The 19,597-nt window shown below is 38.7% G+C and overlaps 1 protein-coding gene across 2 annotated transcripts in view; it reads right to left on the bottom strand.

The window, feature by feature from the left end:
• Positions 1 to 4,593: 4,593 nt before the first annotated feature.
• Positions 4,594 to 19,597, bottom strand: part of ATF7IP (activating transcription factor 7 interacting protein) — a 102,761-nt gene continuing 87,757 nt past the window's right edge. The window contains exons 11-15 of one of the 2 annotated variants that reach the window (XM_082761758.1): positions 14,687 to 14,765; positions 11,877 to 12,035; positions 10,560 to 10,745; positions 7,396 to 7,508; positions 4,594 to 6,475 (exon numbers count right to left, since the gene is read on the bottom strand). In XM_082761758.1, the coding sequence (XP_082617884.1) occupies positions 6,059 to 6,475; positions 7,396 to 7,508; positions 10,560 to 10,745; positions 11,877 to 12,035; positions 14,687 to 14,765 (954 nt within the window). In that variant the 3' untranslated portion in view covers positions 4,594 to 6,058. The remainder of the gene's footprint in view (positions 6,476 to 7,395; positions 7,509 to 10,559; positions 10,746 to 11,876; positions 12,036 to 14,686; positions 14,766 to 19,597) is intronic. The other variant, XM_082761759.1, reaches the window with a different exon arrangement.

Here is a 19,597-nt window from a genome sequence, read left to right as displayed (position 1 = left end):
CAGGTGTAGCACCCCCTTCCAGATGTACCACTGAGTGCATGGCAAGCTGCTCTGCAGCTAAACAAGGGCCCTTGATGTTCACACTTACTTCCTCTTCTGCCCGCACAAACTGCAATTACAGCAGTGCTGGAGCGGAGTGGTTATGCTACATTTTTATGATAAATGCAATGGTCAAAACTATGTGCAAGATGTAGACTCTTACTCTAAACAGGCCATTTGAGAAACTCTCTGCACTTTCAAGTGTGATTGTATTCAGCCATCACTTACATGAGTCCATACTCTTTTGGTCAGTGACTTGAAACAAGTTTTAATAAGTGCTGGAAAACTACTTATTACCATCACCCCATTGATTATGTGACCCTTGAAGTGTGGGCTCAGCACTAACTCAAGGCAGGCATGTCTGTCTGTCTCCCAGGTACTCTGTCTGAGTTCTCTGCCATTCAGCAGCGGTGCTGTGTTGGGCCCAAGAGCCAGCTTTTATCATAGTGCCTGTGGCTAAAGCAGGGTGTTGGTTCTAAGGCATATGACCCAGGGTTTGATGCTATCCTGGCTTCTACCCATGCCCTCTCCCCGCCTCTTGCTCCCCTTTTGTCAGAGGTGAAAACCAGCCCTTTGGAGGGAGAGGGGAGCACCACCAGCAGCCCTGGGTAACTACTGGGGGTAGGTTACTGGATTGCTCAGGACACTCAGCCTCTCTGCTTTGTGAGGGTCTAGAAGGTGACTTCCTGGACCTCACAGCACTGCTTTAATTTTTGCTCCTTTGAGATGGCTGGGAGAGCAGCATCACGCACCTGACTTTCTGGGAAGGAGCTGGAGCTACTCCATGTTCCTTGATCAAGGTAGCAACAAGCTTGCAACGCTGATGTGCCTGCACTGCCCCCTCCTCCAGGTGGCAGCATGGCTGAAGAGGATGAGCACACGTGGCACTTCAGTCTCCTGAGAGGTCTGGAACTAAGCACAGATGACTCAAAACGTTAAAAACCCAGTAGTTTATTTCAAAGTATAAATTTCAGGCTTGTCAGACAAAACCCCACTACAGGTACCACACACCCACGCGCACACATACACACACACACACAACTCTACATTACATACAAAAAGGGGGAGTGCTTGGCAACTGCCCAGTTTAAATTGGACATTAAAGCAGTCCTACATTTTTTGTATTTACAAGTCCCGCTGTAAAACAAAACAAGAAATCAGATTGAGTTGCTTGCAAAGACTTTTGCATGTTTGACTCAATAAGTCAATAACTTACTACAGCTGAACAGGCCTCCCCAAACAGCTACTACCCAGTTACCTTATTTACAGCTATACCGCATTAAATTAAGACAGCGCTTCAAATATATATATGTATAATATATTAAATAAAAAAAAGCTCAGCCTGCACACTGACAATGAGAAATAAAGAGGCATTTTAATGGGTATGTAGAAGGTATGAAAAGGAAAAATCCATTCATTTGCTTTTTCGTAGCTGTCATTTTTTTTACTCTCCCCTCAGAAGGGAACACAGGTGGTGGCAGGGCTGGCTCTGTGCATGTCAATTGAACTCCTCCCTCCAGTGTTTGCACACAACACCAACCCCTACCCAAACTAAATATATATATATATATATATATTTAATATCTCAAGCTTCTATTTTAAAAAATCTGGGTATTTTTTACTAAATGAAAATACTGAAGAGTTTATAAGAAGGCAGAATCACAGGTTGACTGTACAGTGTATATAATAGTCTAGAACTGGGGAATGGCTGTTTGGGGAGCAAGAACAGATTTGACCTGGTCCTACACATAATACGGATTCTGATATATTGGACACTTAAGACAAACAGTGTAAAGGAAAGGGTGAAGGGATATTTTTGTTACAGTACAGAACAGTGCTCAGATCCTACTATTGGGCCCAGTCATGCTCCCACTGAAGGCACGAGGGGTTTTGCCATTGCTTTCGAAGGAAGCAGTCAGTATAAGACCCCTTATTTTTACAGGGAAGACACTGTGGGCATTTCCAGCCTTGTGCTAAAAACATAGGGGTGGGCAAGTGTCTCAGTGCTTGTGCTCAGTGGTCTACCATGGCAAAGGGCAGCACAAACAATTAAAGGAGAAAAGACCTGGGCCAGCTGCTACTCCCAGGGAAGCTGCATTGGAGCCCAGAATTACACAGCCTGAGAGGAACCGGCCCCTGCACCCTCCCCTTTTCTCAAGTTGCCATGCAGCTGCAGTAACAGATGCTATACCTACAGTCTGCACCCTTCCTAAGGGTTTAGTTATTTGAATCCAATAAAGCTTTTTTTAGACTTGTACTGAAATAAAGGAGGTCAGTGAAGCTGTAGCTAAGAGAAACTCAGAGGAAGAGAAGGGCATTTTGCCACCAGTACGCCACAGTAGGGCTTCCCTTCCAATTGGAGACTGAACTAACTCAAATTACTTTCAGTGTGAACATCCACATGCCCATGCATTATACAAAGAAACCAAACCAAACCTAAAACAAAACAGAAAGTGAGGATGGAAAACACAAGTGTAGAATCAGTGCAGTGTTTTCCAAAATGTAGAGAACTAGATCCAAGGTAGTGCTGCTAAAAGGTCACATACCCAGTGGCAACAACACAAATCATAAACCAGGAACAAATTTATACCAAGGTACTGAAAATAAGATGGAAAAACATGTAGAGAAGGCATTTTGATAATGCCCCTTTTGGTTAGTCCTGAAAGCAGTCAGGCAGTTGGATTTGATCGCTGTAGGTCCCTTCCAACTGAACTATTATATTCTACCACCTGAAAGTCATGTCGAGATTTTTAGCAGATTTAAAAATGAATTACTGGAAAACTTCAGCAACTAACATTTTAATGATGAACCCAGTCTAAAAGCACTGTGTTAACAGACCTGAACTGAACATTCCTGGATATTGTGGTAATATTTTTAAATAAAGTCTGTGAAATGAAGCCAATTCTTTTTGAACGTGTTATTGGCAGAAATTCATTTTCCCAGTATTTTTATTTTTCCTGGGAGATTAAAGGATAAATAAAAAACAGCCACCCCACAACACTGAGAAAAGTGCCATTTGAGTTAAGGAACTAAGCAATACTCCTGTTTGTTAACATAAGGGGTAAATACTGCAGAGATCTGGTCCACCGTGAAAATAATTTTACAGGCGTGGCATAGTCCTCTTGGCATGTCTGTGTTAACCAGCTACCCCGCAATGTCTCCAAACTGTGCTAGACATCTGGAAGTCAAGCTAGGCTCCATCACGTACTTTACCACCACCACTTGCATAAGATCCTGAAACATCATCTTAACATCTCTGTGGCGATGAAAGAAGAGTCTGCTTTTACCCTACAACACTGATGGCTTCAGTCAGCAAATAGTAACTAGCTGGCTTGCTCTAGTCACAAAAATCAGCTGCACTTTGCCATACATAGCAGAAACAGATCTATTAAGCAAGAAGCCCGCTTTTACTCTGCTCAGTTGAGAACTGCATCTTTCTTTAGTAAATAAAGATGAGTCCTCTCTCTAAAGATGATGAGTCCTCTCTCTAAAGATGCAGTCCACATAACCTCCAAACACAGTACCAGACCATCCCTAATAATACCTCCATTGGAGGAAAGAGAGAAATTCTAATACAGGACTTTAACCCCCTGCCTAACTCAAGCAAGACAAAGCTATTAACAACCATGACCTAAGAGCAAGCACAAACTACAAAAAAGTTGATTTACAGATTGGGCTGGAATCAAAATTAAATAAGCAGCATAAGTTCCAGGTTGTATTCTAATATTTATTTTTAACTTTCAAACTATAAAACCTCATTGTACTGATATGGCCAACGGCCCTTTGGTACCACCTCAAAGACATTAAAGTAATTGCCCAAGGAGGACTTAACAGCCATCAACTGGAAGAAATTGCTCTAAGCCTCTACTACAGAACTGGCTTTATAAGGACTCAACTTTCCATAAGTAGACTAAATGCATTATTAATTATTCTTTGAAATAGGCAGACAAAACATTTAATTAAACATAGAAAAATTCAAGGCATTATTAATTATTGGCACCAGTAATACAGGGACAACTGTTATTCAAAGGAAGGGTAACACATTTTTCATACATGAGATTGAGTGTGAACCTTCTCTCATGATACTTGCGTTTCGACAGAATTTTTGCTCTCCCAGATCAATAAAACTGCCATATTTAAATGCAAGTTTCCATACAGAGAATATTTGTTACTCACCTGACAGAAGTGACAATCCCAGCTACGTGAAGGATTACAGTAAAACAGTATAGACAAAAGTCTACAATGGAGTGCCTTTCACCGATAAGGTTCTTGAAGGGAATACCACTGAAGAACCCATTATCTCATAGTTTATTTCACCAGCCATATTTGGGGATTTAATTTCTCCTGCCCCTGTTCAACCTTGCTTTATATTTAAAAGCTTCTTGTTTTTAAGACGGCCAGCATTGGAGTTATATGTTCTCTATGGTTTTGCCAGATGATGAAGTATTTTAAAAAACAAAACCAAACCACCTTTCCTTTCTAAATTCACTGCTGAGTTCTGTAGGAAAGGAACAAGACTGCTGTCTTTGTTCTTATAAGTGACTAGATGTAAACCTTACATGTCCTTTCTCATCCAGGTGTGTTAAAATTTGGTTACACAAAAGGCAAGTTTAAGATGCTGACAGGATAGTGGGGCAGATGTACCGCTTTGTTTTCTCAGCTCAGAAGCATCATGAAAGCTTCTAGTAACATTGGCAGTTGCTCACAAGTTTTGGGCCAGTGTCTGAAATACTTTGGGTGTTTTAGCTATTTGCAGAGGCAGATGGGAGCAGAGAAGAGGACTGGGAAGCCAACTTCATATATTTTTGTACTAACTGAACATCCAAACTGAGTAGAAGCTTTAGAAACAAGTAGAAGCTTTCATGGTGCAACAGCACAGAGGTTTCTTTGGCTGAACTGCAGCATACGGCTTTCCCAAAAGAACAGGGAAAGACTGGTGGAAAACACTGTCTGTATATTCTAATGTTCTTCACAGGACAAAAACAACTACTCAATAATTACAGTGAGGAAAGGGTTGAGTGGTACTGGAGATAAAAATGAATCCAGCGTCAGCAGATGTCATACTTCCCAGTCTTTACAGAAAGAAAAAAACAATCACTGTGGGTCACAAAGATGAGAAGCAGTAATGAAAGGCTAAAGGGGTAAAAGGAGAAGTAACTCCAAGCAAATAAAAGAACACCACAAGGTATCTGGCTACATTTATTTCTGAAATTACTCTTTAAGGCACAAAATAAATCTAAAAAATAGGGCTGTGTGTATGAGGAGAGGGGCAGAGAAATTATCTGAGCTAGAGAGATATGAATGCAGTCTCTACAATCCAGTTTCAGATCTGACCTAGGAATGCTCCCAGAGTGAGTGAGGATAGATGGTGATAGTAGAGGAGAGCTCTTATTTAGGAGAGGTAGGAGGTAGTGGGACAACTTTGCTTTCCAACACCTCCAAATTCACACATGTTGGGTCCCTGGCCAGACTAAAGTTCCCTTTCCTCCCCTCAGACAGCTGATTACAGTTTGTAAAATGAGAACGGACCACTCAATCTTCCAGTATGAAAGTGAGACCTTGAATCACCTTTCACATCACAGCCTGCTCACAGAGCGGTGGGGTGCAAGATGCAAATCTGTTCTTGCCCTCATGTTAGTGCCTTGATAGATACTACAGATGTGTATGCTTTGCTTCAGACAAACTGCAATTAATTATTTTGTTCCCACTCTGAAGCAGAATCCCAGGCATCCAAGGTGCCCTTGAATAACAGGTAGGTGGAACAGCTGTCATGGGAGGGAAAATAAAATTTTCTAATGACCCATGACTTGAGCTATCCAGTAAAACAGGTTCTCTTACTGCAGGTGAGACTTTATTTTTCTTTTGGTTCTCAATGCATGTAGTGTATCACACAGCCATCTAAAATAATCCTGCAGAGAGTGGATTTAAAAATGAATTTCATGCATGGGATCAACCTTCCCAAAACGGGGGGTAAACTCTTGGTAGTAGAACAGGTTTAAAGGCTCCAAAGATCTCTAGTTTAACTGCTCTGGGAAGAGATCACATCTGTGGACTGGGGGTCACAGAAGGGTCCAAAACGTCCATAGATGTCCTTAGCCCGGACAGCAAAGTAGTATTTGCTGCCAGACACAAACTGAGTAAGAGTGCATGCCATAGGTAGGGGAAGGGCCTTCACTTCCCCTATCTTCTTCCACTGGGAAGGCATAGTGGCACTCGGGTCCTCGTGGTAAGCATAGAGATGGTAACTGTCCACACTGGCACAACTCCGGTCCACTTCCAAGACACTCCATGACAGCACAATACCATTCTGGCTCTGTACCCGTGCCAGCTTCAGCTGTGGCTTTTGAGGCAGAGAAGTGTTGGCAGCTTCAGGGGGCAGGCGTGGTGGCTGTGGTGCCTCCGGGAGTGGGGCAGGATGTATAGGGCGTGGTGGCTCCTAAGCAAGATAAGAACAATAAGGGAAAGATAAGAGTCTACAGCAGTGGAAGGAGGTTATAATTCATCATCCCCAAAGCAAACAAACAAGTCAGCCTGCAATTACCAACCATCATGACTGTGCAAAGATCACACAGGCACAAGAGCAACAGCGAAGGGTGAGAAGGGGTGGGACCAAGGATGTCAGAAGTCATTATTCACATATAAATCACTGCCTGTATAGAAGATCATCACCACAGATACTTCCCTCTTTGCTTCCCACCCATGAGGGGATGGACTGTGAACACTGAGCCATTTACCAAGACTGAGCAGTCAGGTTCACAACCTGTTTGAGCTATTTTATATCTGAGCTGCTGTTCCCACATTACCCAAAACACCCCAGACAGTGGATTGAACTGGCAGTTTATCATCATCTTTCCAACAGGTAGGTTTTCAGCCACAAGAGGAAGAACAGGTAATGGTACAACGTGGATATTATCACCTTAAATTGATCACCAAATTTCAGCCTCAGTGCCATTGCTCCATCACCTACACAGTAAAGAAGTGCTGTCATCCAACTCATGACAACCAGTTAAACACATGAATTACATTTTTTCAAACCATGATAAAACTTGTTGTGGCAGTTCTTTTGTACCCCTGACTACACAAGTCACCTGCAGACAATTAATGCATCATTTTTCAATACGCAGTACCGGTGATCTGGAGAACTGTGGTGTAAGCTAACAAGATCACACATCTCTCACTGTTCTTGGCAGAACTTTCTGTAGGTGATACAGTGGTGTTATACATGTAAACTGTCTGGAAAGTGTCTACAAGACATTTCATTTTTCTGCAGTTCACACTAAGAAGCAATCTGAGACATGCTAATTCAGAGACAAGCCTGTAAATTGTCTTAACTCATTTCGAAATTAGCGTACTCACCGCATGCACTTGTGGTGGTCGATGATGCACTGTAAGCTGAGGTGCTCCAGATCCAAGACTTAGTCCGTTGTTCACAACGTATGCAGTTGTTTGAGGCATTCGTACTGTCATGCCTGTAAGAAGCACAATGAATACACTCCTGGGTATTCAATACTTAAAATCAGCCAAACAGAACACGGGAAGCCAAGCTCCTTGGTTCAGCTGGATGACACCAAATTTCAAATTGACACACCCTCCTCAAACTGCCACCAGACCTACTGATTACTGTACTAAAACAAAGCCACCTCCTCTTCCCTGAAGCTGTGAAAGAGACTAAGTACTCGTGTCTGTAGAGGAGATAGAATAATGTTTTTACCCTTTGTAGCATGAAAGAAATGGGTGAGGAGGGGAGGTTGGGGAGATTCAGGGAGCTTAAGTATGAAGATGAGAATCTGATCACTTTGGGATTCAGACAGGAAAAGACAAATACTGCAACAGCAGGATGATATCAGTATTCAAATGCTAGAAGACTGTGCTGTGTGTGGCACAGAATTAGAAAAGATTAAGTCATTGTCCAAGAAGCTTGTTTTCCCTCACAGAATGGCCACCACTATCGATATGTACACACAGGAATTACTATTCATTAAATCCCACAGCAAACTGACCTGGCTGGCAGGAATAAACTAGGTAATTTTATAGCTTTGGACATAATATCCAGAACTTCTGCAAATGACCAAGTAGTCATTCATTTTATACTACGTCTCTCTCTCTTAAGTATTATTTTGTCCATTTAATTGTGGGACATGCATATTCTGTGAGCTCAATTTTTTTTCCTCATTCTTACCAGTTGCCCAGCATGTTCTTCTATTTCTGTCTAGAAATACAAAATCTGCAGCAACCTCCACTACTCCCTAAATCCACATTTGTATGAGATCCAAGCATTCTAAAACTTCTGAATAGAAAGAATGAGTAGCTCACAGTGAGAAATTTCAGGAAACCAAAGCTATTCTTTGATAATTTCTGTCTACGAATAGTCATCAAGTAATGACCATGGGTGATGAGTATCTGAAGTCTAAGTAAATCATGACTCTGAGATAGCTGAAACAGAGTGCTAAATTTTAGTAGGTAAAGTGCTGAACTCTAGTTAGCTGCTTCACATTTTTTTCCTATTAGCACATCTGTCTAAGAAGCTAATTAAACTATGCAAACTTCTATAGGATGAACAAGCATCAAAACTGGCTATTCCTTATGTATGAAAATCCTTGTGTATGAATATGTGCTGCTTTAGCACAGCTGTGATACTAAATTACATTACATTAAATTACATAAATTATATGAAATTACAATAATCTGAAGAGAGATGGAGAGATACCTTAGGAACATATAATGTACAAATTTAGTATTATTTCTGAGTGCATCTTTGTGAATATCAGGTAGACATACCACTTAGATGAGGCAGAAGAACAAACTACAAGTATGCAAAACACATTGTATGAATTCTCAGAATTCATCTTCCATATACACAGCATAGAGATCTTACTACTTAAACACCTGCTACTGACACTAAATAATTTCGATGATAATATAAACCAACAGATCATCATCAGCATTTCTGTATAACAAAGTTTTTTTTTTTGCTATCACTGAGTGAAACATCTGCATCTGATGTGCAATTGTAAAGCCTTGAAGAAACCTGCATTCCACATAATCTGGTCTTCAACCTGCTGAAGCTAACTATCACTTGTTCCTCAGGACAAGAACACCAGATGGTTAGCCTCAGCAGGAGAAAATGTTGTTAAAAATAATTAAGTAAATGAACCATTACATACTCAAAACTCCTTCCAAAACAACAGGTAGATCACACAGGTTTGACTTGTAGCTAAGGGCAACAATGATGAAAACAAAGTGTGGGTACAGGTTACCCTTGCATTTTAAGGCCTTTCACCAGCAGGAACACAAGATATAGACATACACCTCAGAAGATACTGTCAGTCAAAAGATCCTGAACTCCAGTCTGCATGGCATCACAGTATCCGAAGTTCAAGGAATATGGACAAGTAGTCTGAGAGGAACACTCATTTCCTCACCCCAACACTTCACAGACATAGCTCAAGAACTGTCAGACTGAGTTCTGCCTCACTAGCACAGCTGATTTTTCACAGCCTAAGGCAATGCAGCTGAACGTAGTCATAAGGGATGCTTAGATTTAAATCACTACAAACATACATAGATATTCTCTTTTCCAAAAAAAAGTGTTACAGAACAATGAATCAATTATTTTATGCAGGCACAGTCTTACATTGTTCAAACACACAGTGTTCCAAGTCTGGCTTAAACAGATGGTGTCTAAAAAATTCATTACCTGGAGGTCACATAAATGTAGCCTCAATGCAACATAACAGGGAAACATGTTTAACCATGTTGAATTAAACATAGTAGTGATGTTGTGGGGAGCTAAAAAAGGCAATTAAAATCCACCACTTACTAGCAAAATATAAACTATAATTTAACTTAAAGACTTTTTATTGTGAACATACTCTATTCATTTAAGACATTTTTTTTACTGCTATGGGAAGACACTGGTTACATTTGCAAAGTCAAGAGAAACTTGCTGGCATCCCTAGTCAAACTCAATCATGTATTAGAAATGGATGCATTTGGCGAGAAATTTCATCTGTCTAAGCCTGGAGAAAAGAGGAAAAATTGCTGGGCACAGGACATCAGACATTGTTATGGAATCACATTAGGATGCCTGATATAAACTGAACTTTTAGACAGGAAATCACATATAATTTAGTACATGTGAATAGATTTTAATCTTACTGCATAATAACAAAATGGTCTCTAACTATCCTTCTACCGAACAGCTGTACTCATCACATTACTTTCTGCTACCTTGTGAAGCATTGGACATGTCATCCAGAGATGCACAGTTGGCAGACAGTGCCTGAGGCAACTTCATGCCATTTTTTCCTCATCTACACATCTACAGGGGGAATGATTTCTTAATGATCTGAGATCTTCTCAAGCCCATTAATTGAAAAAAAAAATAATAGTAAGAACCATCTCTATAATTTGGACTAGCATTGTTAAAAAAAAAAAAAAAAAATCCATATCCATCAGGCAGAATGTATCAAGTTTTGCTGTGCTACAGTGGAATGTGTATGGAATAAAGAATCCCCTACCTCCAGTCTGTGGATTGACTGGCCTTAAATTTGGGCTTGGCATGACAGCTCCTCTTACAGGATTCTGAGGTGGTGGTGCAGGAATAGTGGTATAGACCACCTGATGGTTAGCAGGGGCCCGTGGTATAGGAAGTCTTGCAGCACTTTGAGTCACTGGTCGATGGGTTACATTCACTGTTGTCGGAGCTGGAGAAAGAAAAACAGACAATAACCTAGAATGGAATTCCACAACATGAAAGTGATATCTCTATCTCAGAGTGCATACCTCCCTTGGAAACCGAATCAACTGAGTCATGCGAAATAAAAGCTGTCCCCACAAATTCCTGTCTGCTTTTGATAACGCAAAAAAGGAGAAAACAACCTAAGCAAATGTTAATTTTCACCCGAAATAATAATGCCAACATCTATCCAAGTAAGAACAGAAAAGATAAACATAATATCCAAAATAGTCAGATTGATGACTAAAAAAACCTATATCAAGTCCAAATACAATAATTAAAATCAAACCAAACACCCCCTTGCTTTAATAAATAAATAAAAATAAAGTTAAAAAAATTGATTTTTTTACTATTACTAAGTCTGATCTGTATATAAATAAAAGAAATCCTGAATATAAGGATAGCTGTAGAGAAGATAAAAGCCAACACTGAACATGAACTACTAAGAGTCTGTAAAACTGGTCATTAGACAATTCTAATGCCATCTAATCTTCAACAATTATCTACAGAAAAAGAATTAAAGAGGATCTATGTTTCTTTTTCACATTAGGGAAAAAAAATCACTGCATACAAAGCATATGTTCCACATACTTCCAACTAGGTGTGGAACTTTATTGTCAGCCTTGTCATTCACTCTGCCAAAAGAATTAATTGTGAAGTGCAGGTAGACAAAGAAAGGAGTGATGTTGCTAATGCTTTTTCTTCTATTACTCAAATTATGTAATTGCTACAGATTTTTTCTACTTATGCAAACAAGTTTTGTTAAGAATTTCCATGGCTATCCTATTTACTGGTCTCCTTTTTGCTCTGGACCATCTCCTTAGCAGAATTTTCTCCTCTCCGTGGAATTTGTTCAATCCTGAATTGTTTCTTTCCAAACCAGCTGGACTTAACTATCTTTCCCCTCCACTTCATCCACGAAGAAAAAAGAAAAAAAAAAGAAAAAAAGGGATATTGACTAGAATGGAAGATTCTTAAGCCACTCAAACATTTTCAATATTCACCTGACAAGTTTACAACAATACGAGAGAACACAAGAGTCTAGCTTAAGAAAAAGCAGTCAGCACATTAAACGAAGTGAATGAAGAAATGAAGTTACCTGTAGGTACTACATGTATGGTGGTCTGGGAAGGTCCACTTGTTGGCACACCCGTTTGCTGCTGACTGGTTGGTTGCAAAGACGGCATGGGGCGGGACAAGGGCTGGCTGGATATACTCAATCCTGAAGCAGGTGTCTGATTCTGCTTCTTGGACTCTGCTTTAAAACAAAACAAAGTTACAGAGAATAGCAAACAGAAATTAGAACACCACAGAGCTATTTAACCTCTTTTTTTCCCCCCATCATTCAGATTAGTGAAGAACAATTCTTAGTATGACATTTCTTTAATCTTTTCATACTGCAAACCAAACTGCAGGAATTTCTTTCAGTTCCCCATATTTTCATCCTCCCAATCTTTTGCCTCCCTATACTCCATAATGTTTCATTTTATCATCATGAAGCTTATGTATTTCAGCAGAATTTGGAAACCTGCATTTTTCTATTAAAAAAAAGGAATGGCCTAAAACCTAAAAGGCCTAAATACTACTGTACTCAACTTGTTTTTTAAAAAGTGTTAATTCTTGTCTACCTTTGATGCTTACATTCTTTTATTTGCTGATACTTTCCTTTGTTCAATCTTTATTAGTCAGCCCTTCTGTTGCTGTTTTGAATTTTCATGCTATTTTCTTGATAAAGGGGAATTGCTTTATTAATCAAAAAAAATTTGTTAAGTTTTATTTTCTTACATTGTCACTCTCTTGAACATGACTCATTAATGACTTGGAGAAGTGAGAAATACAGCGTCTGTATCTGTAATTTGCTACAGCAATATTTTTTTCCTGCTTTATAGTTTATCTGTAACATCATAAAATATACATTTGAGACCAAGCCTGTATAGGTCTGTAAACAGACCTTCTATCCACAAGGCGAATTGAGAAGCTGGAGTTTTAAACTAGACTCGAGCAGCAGTAGGCAGAGAAGGTACCACCAAAACCCAGAAAACACAAGGCAAGAGAGTAAGTTTTAAGAGCATCCATTCAAATAAGGTTTGCCCTAAATAAAAAAGCACATGCAGCAACCACTAACTCAGTTAAAGAACACACAATGTAGAAATAAAAAAATACTCAAGAAAATGTATCAGCAATACACTGAAGAACATGTTTAGAAATTATCCATTAAGTATGACATTTACATTACAAAGCATTAAGAACAGGGTTAATAGCGGTGTGGCTCAACATGATTTTGTTTATTTATTAGCAATTGGAGACTACTTTGATGGTCTCACTCAACTGTCTTTAACACCAGCTATTAATAGCTTGAAGTAGCAGGGCCCTTCATAAACTGCTATATGATAAACCTAACACAAGATCTCAAAAATAATATAATAGAAATTGCAGTCTTTCTGCATTGTCTTTCTGCCTGTAAATGAGTAGCTGAGCTACTTCTCTGAAGCCATTTGATGAAAAGTTTTCTTTTGATGAACAAAGACTATAGAAGCAGCAGCAAAGGGATGATCATTTTGAAAACACAAATTGAGATATTTCCTGCTCTTTCACCAAATAACAGGCCTTTGTGGTTAGTTCAAACTTTTTTATATTTCACAGGGGTATGAGAGGTTTCCCAGTGTCCAGCAAATTCTTTGAAGATATTTCTATAGAGATGCGTACATGTGGTCACTTTGAATACGTACAGATTTCTACACATTTCAACTGCCATTGTATAATTTTAATAATACATAATTTGAATGAGTACATTCTTAGTCATGACCTAGAGAAGATGTGCTCATGATCCAACTACCAAGAACCCAGACACACTAGAGCTATAAAAAAGTCAATCAAGCAACAAGGATAGTCTGGGCTATTATTTTTCCCGTTTTGTTTTTGATTTCACATGGAAGCAAGTTGATTTGTTCCCGACAAATCAAGAGTCCTGCTGAGATTCCAGCTGCAGGAAATGATGAAAGATAACCAACTTAGATGCCACTAAGTAAACAGAAAGAAGTAGCAAAAGATTCTTTAGCTATGTAAATAAAAATTCAGCAAGGAAAAAAAATGAAAACTAGGTACGTAGTAAGCTCAGGATTAATAAAGAAGTAATTAGAAGTAATAAAGGAACTGTTCCAATGATGAATAAACAGTATCATCTTCACTAAAACTCTGGAACTGGAGAAGACAGGACAATCTGATTTATGGAAACAAGTATAAAATGGAAATCATTACTACTGGAGGCATAAGTAAAATTACAAATCTAAATCACAAAATGGAAAAGAAGAGGGGCTTAATTTCCATGCCAGAAAATGGGCTTGCAACATTGCAGTCACAGCAATGAAATGCATCCACACTGCCAAAGGACATAAAAGCACAACTATATTTACCCTAATCTTGGCACACAGACCCCAAGCCAAGAACAGATCTGCATTTGGTATTTAAACTCTTGTACACAAAGTTTTTTATTCAGGGGAAAAAAGACTGGAAGCTGTAACAATCTAATGTCTGATTATCAACTGTAGAAAGGTCCTTAATTAATTGGTAAACAAAGATGAAATTCACGTAGAGGAAGTTTCAACAATGTAATAAATAATTTGAACTTCTTAGATTGTTTCACGAGTTTAACAGATTTGAGCACAGACAACAACAGTGCTTAAATTAAGGGAAAGGTAAAAACCTTAAAGACAGTATTTTACACTGTGTAGGATTCCTTTTATTTAAGGCCTATCAGAATACTTCAGTAACAGTCTTGCATAACAGAAACAACAAGGAATAAAATACACTGAACTGAAACAAATGTTTATTCCTGTCTATCATTCAAGGGGATGAAATAATACTTGCAGCTCAACTGCCCCTGCTGCTAGCAAAATCTATTTCTCTTACCTTGAGAAGAGCCATCATCCTCATCATCCAGTGTAAGGTCAATGACACCTCCTGAATTGCTTCCTGCGACCTTCCCGCTCTGAAAGACAAAACTCCTTCATTTTGCAAAAGCAAATCCAGGGAACACAGATTGAAAAAGGGATATGAATTGAACATTGTGTAAGAGAGAGAACTGAAGCGCTTATTAGAAAGGATGAAATGAGGAGGAGGAGGAGATTTCAGACAAATTTCCTCAGACTTGGAAAAACAGGCAATGACGAAGTGACTAGACTGCAATATCAAATTTTGAAGCACCTTTTAACTTTCTAAGAAGTAGGAAAAAACCTTGATGACCAGTAGTATGTTGTTATTTTACAGGTAAATAAATTAACAAAACAGTATTATAATCTTTGAATATAAATATAAGTTAATTATGACCCTTTTAATATTTTAACCCAATTGTAACCTGTGCTTTCCAGCATAACCTTTTGACAAAATAGTCACCGGGACAACTCATCTTGAGATAGTCTGGGCCTACCTGCATATGGTGAAATTGACTTCACAGTAAGGAAACCTCTCACAAAACCTCTGTGCTGATAAAATACATCATCAAAAGCCATCAGAAAACTCCAATGGTTTCCAGCTTTGAAGAGTAACTTCATTATTGTATTTTATCCCCTATCACAAAACTCATCATTTGTTATTCTAGATATGAAACCATTTTTAACCATCTCTTTGGAGAGGATAAAGACATCTTTTATGTTATTGCGAAGGCTTAAAGTTACAAAAACCTAGAGGGCCATCAAACAAAATTTATCTTCTGGATCAATGACTTTCCCTTAGCTGTTCAGACTAGAGCTGGACCACCAGCTTCTTCCTTTAGCTGGTGAAGTGAACATTGGGGAAGGCCCTATATATTTCTGGGTTTTTAAATCTGCTTTCTAGAACAGATCTTGAATGAAGTCAATGTCATCTTTCTTAAATTTGATGCAAAAATTTGTGTTTCTTTGGTTTTGCAGAAAAGATGATCATTTATTGTTGGGCTGAACTGCTACTGACTTGTGGATTACAGTAAGCCAGGTTCCTTGGGTCAGACAAGGGGTTAGGAAAGCAACATAATTATCAACATCACTGAATAATTAACATTAACATGTAAAAAAATCGTAAGAGTTATCAGCCACATGTCGCCAGCATGATAAAAACTAGGAAGATTAGAGTTAGTGCTGTGTGGCCTGATGGGGACAGATGCAAAAAGTCCAAGCACTGAGATTATCTACTCTTTTAACTTTAAATAGGGTAAAGCAAAGCCTTTAAGAAGGTCTTAAAAACAGTTCTCACACAGACAAAACCTTGAGGAGAGAGAAAAAAAGCATCATAAAAAATACAAATGAAAGCTGTCTCTGAATTATTGGTCACTGGATTTGGACAGCCTGACATGAATGATCTCTTCATTACACAGTTAGATTATAAGGTGATTTCTGCTTAAGCTCTATTTCTGCCACCGATGAAATTCTGCTGAATCATATAGGTTCCATAACCTATATGATTAAAAAAAAAAAGGAAAAAATAGCTAGGTACTTATGTTCCAAGGTGGCAGAAGAGACCTCTATATGGACTCTATCCTTGCTATTCATAAACATCTTTCACATGTATTAATCATGGAATTCTTCTGTTGAGTGATTTCTATTTCAGAAACCTTCCAGCTTCAGTTTTCTTAGTATGATGAGCTCATTTAACCACTTGAAGCTTAAGATAAAAAACACATTCAAATAATCAATGAGTATTTGATTAACACAAAGCCAAGAGGAATTTCATCCCAACTTGATTATCTTCCCAGTCAATGATGTATATTTTGAATTATGGCTCTCCTTGCCAGGAGAAAGCAGACTGAAAAATGGAGTAGGGAGATTTATGAAGAACTGGAGAAAGAAAAAACTAACACGAAGCTATTTATTTTTCCCCACTATAAAATCTGTTAGTCTGAAGTAATTTCCTTCAATTCTTCTTCTACACGGAAATCTAAATCCCTAGAAACAAATATTCTTTATAAAACTGTTTGGAAGTCCTACTTAACCATGCCAGTTGAGAATTCTTTGAATTTCCAAGTCTGCATGTGTTACTGCATGCAGTTTTGATTTTGGTGTCTCCAGAAGGCCAGAATCTCTAGTTACCTAAACAGGCAATACTAAACAAATAATCCAATCAGCCGGTTATGTCTCAAGCATGCCCTTTTCAGAAGGAAAGACCTTCTTTGAGTTAGTCACTTCATTCAAGGTTTTGTACTGAACAACCCTGGCAGCAATCTCCTCACAGGAAATATCCGTAAGTGGTTTGGTTCTTTCCACAAGACACTGTGGATCTGCAGGGCAGTTTTGAGTGGTGCTCTGTGGTACAACCCACAGTCCCACTTCCACGGCACGGAGTTCAGCTATTCCAAGAGGAAGCCGTACTCCACATACAGCACTCCCCAGCTAGTTTCTCCTAGTTCACCTGCAATACATCACCTTCGAATGAAATTTAGGGGTACAGGAAAATTTTAAGGAAACTTGAAACACTGAAAATGCTACATATTGCGTCTCTTACCAAAAGCATGTAGGGAAGTATGGTGCTGTCAGGGTATTCCCTCACAGAATAGACTGCTAATTATGCCTGCCACAAAGGTCAGAATTTTGACTGTTCAGAACATCAGTTAACATTTACAAGGAGAAGCAGGGTCCCTTTCTATACTCTGTAGCACTGGCAGGGTTTTCAAATTCTTGTAGATCTCTCAAGTCCAGAAAAGAGAAGAGATTCAGAAAGAAATGGGAATCAGAGATTGGAAGACTGGTCTATACTACATTCCTACAGGAAAGTTAAGAATTTCCATGATCTGAGAGAGATGCTGTATCACCCAATACCAGGTGTTTCTGAAGTGTCGTGGCTTACCACCTGAATGGTTAAGACCTACAAATGGAAGCATTTGGAACCATCCCTGCCAAAAGCAAGTAATAAATGCTTTTCCGAATGTTCTGTGCCCAACCATTTAAGAAAATACAAACAGCCCTTTTGGGTATCATGATTATATTATGCATGAATTATCTCCAGGAAATTTTTGTTGCTACAAGGACTTGCCAAAACTCTAGTTTATAATAGAACTGTTTGAGGAAAGGCTAGAGAGAAACAACTGCTATTGCTTCTGTAAAATGAAGAAGGGGATGGGATTCAGGGGAAGGGACTGCCCTGTTGCAGAACAGAAGAGGAGAGTCCGACATGCTGCTCAGAGCAAAACAAACCACCTTAAGAAGGCTTGAAGCTCCAGTGAAGGGAAAAAAAAGCATGACACTGGACTTCCAGACATGCATGAACAACCTTCACATTTATGTCAAAAACTGAAATAAGAGAATACGTTTTTCAGCTCCTACTATTAGACTTCAGAAGGCTTCTTGGTAGAAAGTGGTAACACAGAAATGTATTGTTATTCTGGTCTACTGTGAGTTTTCAGCTTTCTCCAAACATAGACAAGTCAGGAACACCCAAACCACCTTCAGCTGATCTCAGCAGAAGAGCATGATGATGCAACCATGACACGTTTTCATCACACTAGTGGAACAGTAAAAACCATTTCATGAGAACCCAAAACATGTCTTGTGCCTTATTTCACATGCCTAGCAAGTCTGAATAGCAAGTCAGTGGCCTAGAGTATCAAATAAACAGTAACTGGAACAAAACAACCAAAGTAATATTAAGTGATTTGTATTTATTTCAGGAACATATTTATAAAACAAACTAAATTTTTGTAAAAAGCAAACAAAACCACAACCAACAAAACCGTAACCTCCAAAGCCCCCTTTTCTCATTTTTCAGAAATGAAGCAGTCTCCAAACTGACCAGAAGTGGCACAAGAAAACTGTTTACAACAGCCACTGGGTAGTTTCTAATAATCAACAGAAAGCTTAAAATTTTACATTGGGATTTAAAATAAATGTAAAGACTGCCTTCCATCCATTTTAACAGCTTACGTATGTTAATGTATATGCCCTCACATCCAAAATGCTGTCATGCACACTTACGTTTTGCACCGGTTTACCCAGAGCTGACGTCATAACTTTGTGCAACCAGGGAGTAGCAATACAGGGACCTAAACCATCCAGTCAACCACAACTGTCCCTGACTACCTCAGTTTGAATCTTTTTCTGCTTTCACATGCCAGCCAGAAGTGCAACAATTTTACATAAAGCAACATGACAAACACAATCACATACACATCATGAAAATAAGAGTGCAAATTCTCTGTGCCTGCTGTCAGGATACCAAAGAGTGTGAGACCAATGCTGACCACATTCCCATCTGAGCTTCCAGTTATAAGGGAACAAGAACAAACATTTAACAAAATGCAGAAGAGTTGCTGATACAAATAAGTGGGTATACATGTATGCAGGCATCACGTAAACAAAACAAAACAAAACACAAAACAAAACTGAAAGAGCAATTAATCACAGAGATGTCTTGGGCCTCATCTGTCCCAAAGGCACAAACATGGTTTTCATACTTTTGAAATGGAAATAGAAATTAACAATTACTAGCATTTATGTCTATTTAAGATCTGATTTTGTATGATCTGCACAAATCTATTGCACAGTTTCATCTGCTTAGGTTTGAATTACTTCTTATACGTATGTTTATTTCTGCAGTGTTTTTTTTTGTTTTTTTTTTTTGCAGTGAGTAAAAGAAAGCACACATTCTGAAAAACATTAACAAAAAATAAATATAATCTTTGTTTAAAACATATTCCTCTAACAGTTTCTAAATTATTATTTGGGGGGGGGGGGGGTGGATTGAGAAAATCATCTCCTTTGGGAAATGTCACATTTTAAAGATAAATGTGACAAAAATTTTAGAAGATAGCAAGAGAAATACAAGACTTCATCTCTTCCCAGCTTCCTAATTCTAATA

This window comes from Aythya marila (genome assembly GCF_965140915.1).
Source record: "Aythya marila genome assembly, chromosome: 1".
In the NCBI taxonomy this organism is placed as follows: Eukaryota; Metazoa; Chordata; class Aves; order Anseriformes; family Anatidae; genus Aythya; species Aythya marila.
This window is presented reverse-complemented; position numbering and strand designations above follow the sequence as displayed.